Genomic DNA, 7857 nt, shown 5'->3' on the forward strand with positions numbered 1-7857 from the left:
GAAGCTCAAGTGTCAGGGACGTGGGTGGTCTGAGACATTTCCTTCCTTCCCTTCTTTCCTGGGTGACTGCCCTTGTGGTCTGTGCCCTCGCTTTCCTGACTATTCCCTCCCTTCCCCTCAGGGGTCAGAGGCTCCGAGCTCTCACCAAACTCCAGTACAGGTTCCCCTGTGTCTCTCCAGACCGTGGAGCACACTAATTCCCCGCTTGCTTTGTGCCTGCTCTGTCTGTCTCCAGTGTAAGATACTTGAAGATGCCCAGTCTGTTGGCAGTTTTCTTGTTGCTCTGAGGTGCCAACAGCCTGGCATGTGGGAGCTGGGTGACATCGTGGGGGTCCACTAACCCCATCAGGATCTGCTAGCTCTGAGTCCAGCATTCTTTCCCACTGACTGAGTCTCTGGGCTGTCACCCACTTGTCAAAGATTTGATGCGGGGTGATTGGAAACATCTATGGTTACAAAGGGGAAGCTGGGATTTGGGTGAGATCAATGGCCAATAGCAGGAGGGATGCCTCTTGGAGTACTGGGTCGATCAGTTTTCCTCTCGGGCTGTGAGAAGCAGTTTCTGTGGGCTTGGGGATAAGGGGGATATAGCTTCCAAGAGCACTCAGCCCCCCAGAGTTCAGTCATGAGATCTGGCTCACAACTGTTTGAGCCTTAGCCTTAGCAGTAAACTAGGGAAGAGCTTGGAGCTTTCCAAATGAGGTGTGGTGTCACTGTGTGGAGCTGCTCTCTTTGTTGCCACCAAGCTCTCAGGTACTTGGGCAGCCAGCCTTGAACCCAGTACCCTGACAAGCTTACTGTAAGGAGGAAGGCTCCTCCTTTCTGGAGCCTCTCCTGACAGAGTGCAGCCCTTGGACATAGCCTCTCCAGCAGGGCTTGGCTTTTAACTTCTAAGTCCCTTTCTCCTGGCTCTGCAGTGGCCCCTCCCAGCTCCAGCTTCCTCCCACCGCTGCCAGTGCAGAGCCCAAACTGGGGCACCCACCTCCCAGGCTATCACATCTCTGGGGAAGGAACAGGCCCATGGGAAACCCAAGCCTGGGCAGCTCCCGTTCCTGGTTTTCCAGGGAGCCCTGGCAGAGGGGGCTGGGAAGAAAGGCCCAACAGGGAGGGGAGCTGGGAAGCAGAACCGGGAACTGGAAGGGGAAGGGTGTGGGTGGGCTCCGATCCAGCCTACCTCCTACTCTCCCACTACTGCCAATCCCCTCCCTGGCAGGCACACACTCAAGGCAGGGGCTTGGCGCTGTCTCGGGGTAGGGGTTGGGGGGGGCAGGAACCGTTGTGTGTCTCCCGTAGTGAAGGGGGTTGATTTGTGGCAGTAACACACCCACCCTGAGCTATGGCCCGAGGCTCAGGCTTTGTTACTTCACTGGCTTGCAGCCCACACCTGGAGCGGGGGGGGGGGGGAGAAAAGCCCCTAAAATACAGCTCTGTGCGCGTTTGCTAGAGCTCAAGGCCCCCAGTTCTGACTGCAAATGGGGCCACGAGAAGGGCTTGGAGAGGGCGGCTTGCATGCCTGTTCAGGGCAGCCATGGCCTTGGGCCTCACCCCCTTGGCACCCAGAGAGCCGCAGCAAACCCGGCATCCCAGACCAGCCTGGGTCCGGGCCTCAGCTTTGTCAGCAGGGTGCCGGTCCTGGACAGGCTGAGCAAAATGACATTCATTTCACTACATCCTGTGGCTGCGGCTCACTTCCTCCTCCACTCGAGGAGCGGTGTGGGGGTGGGGGGTCGGGTGAGGACAGATTAGAAGGAAAATGTAGCTGGGCTGGGGGCCTCTGGTGGTGGCTGGGGTTTCCCAGGGACTGGCTGATGTGGGAGGAGGGTTTCGGAAGTGTTCCGAGGGGAGAAAAGCTGAGAGGAGGAGCAGAAGGCCTCTGGAAGTCCCAGCAGTGGCACAAGCTACACCTTTGAGTTTCAGAAAGGGACTGTCATAGCACCCAGGCTCTTAGAGGAAGTGGAGGCTGCCTCAGTTTCTCACACTCTGGAGTGCTGGTGAGGCTGGGAGAAGAGAGGTCAGAGGCCAAGCTGGCCCTGGGCTGGAGGTTAATCCTGGGAGGGTCTGTGCTGTGCTCTGCTGACCAACTTCTCTTCCCCACAGGCAGAGCCGCCTGAAGCCCAGCGCTGAGGCTGCACTTTTCTGAGGGCTTGACATCAGGGTCTATGTTTAAGTCTTAGCTCTTGCTTACAAAGACCACGGTAATTCCTTCTCTGAAGCCCTCGCAGCCCCACAGCGCCCTCGCAGCCCCAGCCTGCCGCCTACTGCCCAGCAATGCCCTCCAGCGGCCCCGGGGACAGCAGCAGCTCCTCTCTGGAGCGGGAGGATGCTCGAAAGGTGAGCCCTGAGTTTGGTTCTTTAGGAGACGCTGTGGCTGGTGCCCAGGAGAGGAGAGGGGCCTGTCCCCACGTGATGACAGCTTAGGGCTGCCGACCTGTTGTTGTCATGGGTCACATATACTCCTGCCAAATAGGTACTTGGCTGGGAAACTGATTGATTATAAGCTGAGGCAGGAATATGAACCCAGGCACTCTGGTTACAGGACCATAGCTATAACCACTGTGGTCTCTGAGGGTCAACAGGCCCAAACTATAGGTCTGTGCAGCTTTGAGGGGTCATCCTTGAAGGGAGAGGGGATCCAAACCTGCATTTCTTTGTGGATCTGCCCTATACTAGCTGTGAGACCTCAGGTATCATTGCACCGCTGTGTTGGAGTTGCCTGTTTGCTCCTGCATTTAGTAGCTTTCTGGGGCACTGTAGACATGAGGTGATCAGCCCACACAGCTATTCTAGCACGTGGCTTTGTTCAGATGTTCAGGAGCAAGTGACATCATCGACCTTTGGAGATAATGATGTCCCACCCACCCAGGCTCCAAGTAAGAGTCACTGGGTAACCTTTGAAGTGGCTCCAGGCCATGGACCCAGTGATTCTGTGTTTTCAGAGTCCCCCGAGAGGTTACCTCTTCACCCTACTGCTGAACTTCAGGTTGGGATCAAGTCAGTCAAAAGGGATCTCATCAGATGGATGGGAATCCCTGAAGGGGCCACAAAAAGTCACCTTGGAGCTGTGGCCACTAACTCCAGCACTGGACTCTGTGTCCCCTCTGTCAGTCTGTCAACCTCACTGTCCTGCCTCTCTGGGTCCCTGGTAGAGGTGTGTGAAGTTTGTTCTCCTGACAAGAGATGTCCATCACACAGGCAAGGGCCAGCAGCTGGGAGCCCTTTCCTGCCTTGTTCATCCTTAGAGTGTGTTTCTGTGTTCTCGGTGGTTTCCATCCATTGTTCTGTTGTCCTGCTGGGAACCCTTGAAACAACTGAGGTACAACAGGTGGCCTAGTTTACAGAAGGGATGCTGAGCTTAGTCAGCAGTAAGCCCAGATTGGGGTCTGCCCTCTTGCCTCCTGGATCTGATGTTACTATAACCACCCATAGTCCTGATGTAGCCAAGGACCCCACCCCCAGTATATACACTTATATGTAGGTATGCACACAAAAGGTCCAGGAGCCCAGCCTACAGCCTGCACAGTGCTGTGTATGTGCATGGTAGTCATACGTCTGACAAGCTGGGAGTCATTGTGTGTCCCTGGACAGGGCCTTGGGAGTTCTTAGTTTTGCTGCTCCTCCCCTTTAGACATGGTCTCTCATGCAGTCCAAATTGGTCTTAAATGCTCGTTGTAGAAAAAGGATGACCTTGGTGTCCTGTTCCTAACCGTCCGCTTCATGAGTCTGGGCCAGGCTTGTGCCACCCCAACTGGTTTATACAGTGTTCAGACCCAGCCTAGTGTGTGCAAGGCAAACATTCTACTCTTGGAGCTACATCCCCAGCCCTCCAGCCTCTCCTTTGTGATCCCATTGGAAATGCCTAGATAGTCTACATTCCCTGCAGGCCTTTGCTCTGAACTCAAGGAGTGCACAGTCCCTGGCCATAATGGTGGCGATACTTACAGTCTCCTAAATTCTGCAATGGCAGTGGTGGTGTAGCTAGTTCCCTCCTTTCTTTGGGCCTGGCTTTGTTTCTCTGCTAGGCTGGGTGACCCCGAGCCTCTTCTGCCCTGGCTCCATGTTCTGACAGACTCCAGACACCCTCACGGCTGGGACAAACTCCTCTCATCAACTGTGACCCCACGCTGCACAGCAGCAAGTCATGTGGTCTCTGTATTGTGGATAGTTCACTTTGAAGCAGAGGAGGAAACAGAAGTCCCAGGCCCCAATGCTGGGGCTGCCTCTTCTGGGAGATGTGACTTCAGGACATCTGGGCTTGTGTTTGCTCAGCTGGAAAATGGGGATAGTAACCCTAGCCTTGCCTGACTTACAGGGCGCCTGTGGAAGTCAGATGAGGTCATGGGCAGGGAAGTGCCCTGCAGACAGCAAAGTCTGGTCCAATTATGAGGGATTACGATTGCTATTATTATCTACGCATAGTAACTGCTCTGGCTCTGGTGGCAACAAACACACGCCCAGACCTAGATCCTGGGACTGATAGAGTGAGCGTATTCACATACTGGCAGGGGCCATTATACCAAAAGATGACAGCAATCTGGATAGACAAAGGCTAGAGCCCTGGCTGGGCCTCCTTTCAAACCACCTACACCCACAGCACATATGCTGGCTCACCTGGCACCCACGGGCTGGCTCCAACAGAGCCACCTGGTAAAGGCAGGTAGAGACACTGACAGTTGCTATAATGGTCCAGCCAGCCGGGGACGGGAACATTGTATAGTTGTATATGGGGGACATGGACTTGCTCTACAGTCCAAGAATCTCCAGAGATGACATAGACACCTGGCACAATAGAGCCATCTGCTGAGCCTGAGGGAAGGGGTGAGGCTCCTGCTGGCCCTTTTCATTCAGCAGCCCCACCTGCCTGGCTAGCCTTCTACTTGCAGGCTGGGGATACCATTTATTGCCCATCCTAGGTTTTCAGGCCTTTGTTTTTGCCTTACCTCTCCTGCTAGCTGCTTCCTTGTTCAGTCCCCTCTCTGGGAAAGCCCTGGCTGTGCTCTCTTGGATTACAGTTTGCAGACTAATTGTCCTCAGCTGTGACTCTCAAATCAACCATTTCAGCATCACCTGTGAACGAATGGGAGTTGCAAGGTGCAAGCACCTGCTGGACCTACAGAGTTGAGATCTCTGGGGTTGGGACCCTGGGAGTCTATCACTCAGCCCAGGAGGGTGGGGTCTCCATCCCGCTCTTACATGATTCCCTAGGGTCTGCAGTGGCATGAAGTAGGAGGAATGCCATGGATGGGAGCCAAAGGCATCATCACGCCCCACCAGGGAGCCCAGGGCCAGGCAGATGGGGTGTGGAGTTGGGTGACAGACAGAAGGGCTGTGCTTGTCTCTGAGAATACACAGAGGGATTTGTGGAGGTAAGCTCTGCCACCCATGAGCTGGGAGGGGCTGCTGTTTGGGGAGGCTACCTCTGTGACCAGGGCGATCTCTGTGATCTCCATACTGCCCTTTCCTCTGGCTTCAGAAACTTTGTGGCCGAGATGCACTGAGCATTGTCTGTTGGCTAAGACACTCTATGAATTATTTTAATTCTTTTTTTTTTTAAGATTCATTTATTTATTTATTTATTACATGTAAGTACACTGTAGCTGTCTTCAGACACTCCAGAAGAGGGAGTCAGATCTCATTAAGGGTGGTTGTGAGCCACCATGTGGTTGCTGGGATTTGAACTTCGGACCTTCGGAAAAGCAGTCGGGTGCTCTTACCCACTGAGCCATCTCACCAGCCCCTATTTTAATTCTTATAATTGCCCCCAAAGGCACTGATATTTTCATGATTCTCTCTTATTAAGGACTGAATTGAAGCTTGGAGATGCTAAGTCACTGGCTTGAAGTCTTCCAGTTTGCTGTTCAGGGTCCTTCAAGGCGAAGAGGGTGGAATGAGCAGTGGCTTCCGTATGTGCTGCTCTGCGGTGTTGCATGGGTTCCTCCTGCTGCGAGTTCAAGGGTGTTTATTTAGAATGAATGTTGGGATCCATGTAGCTCTTCACATGTGGACATCGAAGGCACATCCAGAGAGAGAGAGAGAGAGAGAGAGAGAGAGAGAGAGAGAGAGAGAGAGAAAGAAAGAGAAATCTTCCTCATAAAAGGCACTGCTGTGTGCACCCAACTGTTCTCTACCCCTCACTTTTTGGGTGTACTGTTTCTTTTCTTCCTCCCTCCATCCCTGCATTTCTTCAGACTTCCTTACCTTTCTGTGGGCTTCACACACAGCTCAGTTCCATAAGTCTGCAGGGTGAAAGGGATGGTCCTGGAGGACTACTGAAAAACAGGGGTGGGGACTACAGGATGGTAAGGTCATGCCGTGTCACTCAGGCAGGTGGCCCCTTCTACCTTTCCTGTTGTGGAGTAGAGGAGACTGCAGTGGTGCAGACTTGCACTAGGGAGCTCAAAGTGTGTGTGTGTGTGTGTGTGTGTGTGTGTTGCCTGTGTGTGTGTTTGTGTGTGTGTGTTTGTATTGCCTGTCTGTGTGTGTGTGTGCGTGTGTGCTGGGAGTAGAACTCAGGTCCTCTGAAAGAGCCTATACACACTTTTAATCACTGAGCCACTTCTCAAATAGAGGAAAGCTGATTTTCTTCGATCCATGTGATAACAGCATGTACACGTGTACTTAGTGCGAGTGTACTTGATGCACATGTACTTAGTGCAATAATTAAACACTTGGCACTGAGCAGGCTTGTGATATACATGGCCTGCTAGAGCTGACCAGGCCCAGGATTGGCTTATATTGTCTAAACTTCTCCAAGTTAGATGCTATGAACTGGCAAGTTTAGCCATGCTCTCAGCAAAGCCTCGGGTAGCCAGGCCCTAGATACAGACCTGGATTTGCGTCAGGGCTTCCTGGGTGACTCAGCTATCTGAGGAGCCAGCACCCTGCCCACCTGCCTGCCTGAGTGTGACGTTTTGGTGAGATGGTGCACATGAGTGATTGGTTAGCTTAGGGACCTGCCACACAGTAATTTTAGCCTAATTAGTCTAGTTCTGGACCATTATTTGTCTACCCACTTGCCTCCCTCCCTCCCTGCCTCCCTGTCCCTCACTGGACTGTGAGGTAGGGGAGCTGTGGTGGGGTGTGTGGAGTACGGCCTCTAGAGCCCAGCATATGAAAAGAAGCTTTCTCCAGGCCCACAGGCACGAAAAGCCTGAGGCCTGTTACTCTTGGGACAGAAGGGAAGCCAAGGCAAGAGACAGTGAGACCTACTGCTTGCTGTGTTTAGCTCCAGGAGTCTGAGCAGGGGCCACAGCCAGGCTTACAGTAGCATTGGTCTCTCAAGCTTTAAATGATAAAGGAAGGATTGGAGCCCAGCCTGTTAGGAAAGCAGATCCCCTAGGGTAAGTGTGGGGAAGACTGGAATCAGCCATGTAGAGGGAATATGGAAAGCTGAGCTTAGCAAGTGTCTCTTCTGGCCTGGGCCCAGGAGGCCTGGTTGTGCCTATTGCTTCCTTGTACAGCCATGGGACAGTTAAGGTGTCAGCCATCGACACTGTACTTCACTGTAGGGTACGGCAAGTTAGACACCAGGCATCTCCTTTACACTGCAGTTACTGCAATTGTTCATAGTAACCCGGGAAGCACCTGCTACTTTTATCCCCATTCCACAGATGGGGAACCAAAGGAGGCTAGGGAACTTGGCAAAGGCCAGGTGGCTGCAAAGCAGTTTCATCTAGACTAGCTGCTTCTGTAACCCAGGGTACATCCAGAGCCACAGTGGGCTGCTGGAGGAGCAGACATGAATATGCTTATGTCCATGGGGCTGGGTGCAAGCAGAACAGTGGGTGTTCCACTTGAGAGCTCAAGACTGAGTTTCATTTGTATCCAGTACACAGTAGGTGTTCAGTGGATATTTTCACT

The 7857-nt window shown here is 53.1% G+C and overlaps 1 protein-coding gene across 4 annotated transcripts in view; it reads left to right on the plus strand.

The window, feature by feature from the left end:
- Dnmt3a (DNA methyltransferase 3 alpha) overlaps positions 1 to 7857 on the plus strand; it is a 105398-nt gene that overhangs the window by 24901 nt on the left and 72640 nt on the right. For 3 of the 4 annotated variants that reach the window (XM_029484347.1, XM_029484345.1, XM_029484346.1), the window contains exon 2: positions 2098 to 2331. In XM_029484347.1, the coding sequence (XP_029340207.1) occupies positions 2269 to 2331 (63 nt within the window). In that variant the 5' untranslated portion in view covers positions 2098 to 2268. Of the gene's footprint in view, positions 1 to 1832; positions 1992 to 2097; positions 2332 to 7857 lie in introns of those variants that run through there. The other variant, XM_029484348.1, reaches the window with a different exon arrangement.

The sequence above is a fragment of the Mus caroli genome, chromosome 12, assembly GCF_900094665.2.
Source record: "Mus caroli chromosome 12, CAROLI_EIJ_v1.1, whole genome shotgun sequence".
NCBI lineage: Eukaryota > Metazoa > Chordata > Mammalia > Rodentia > Muridae > Mus > Mus caroli.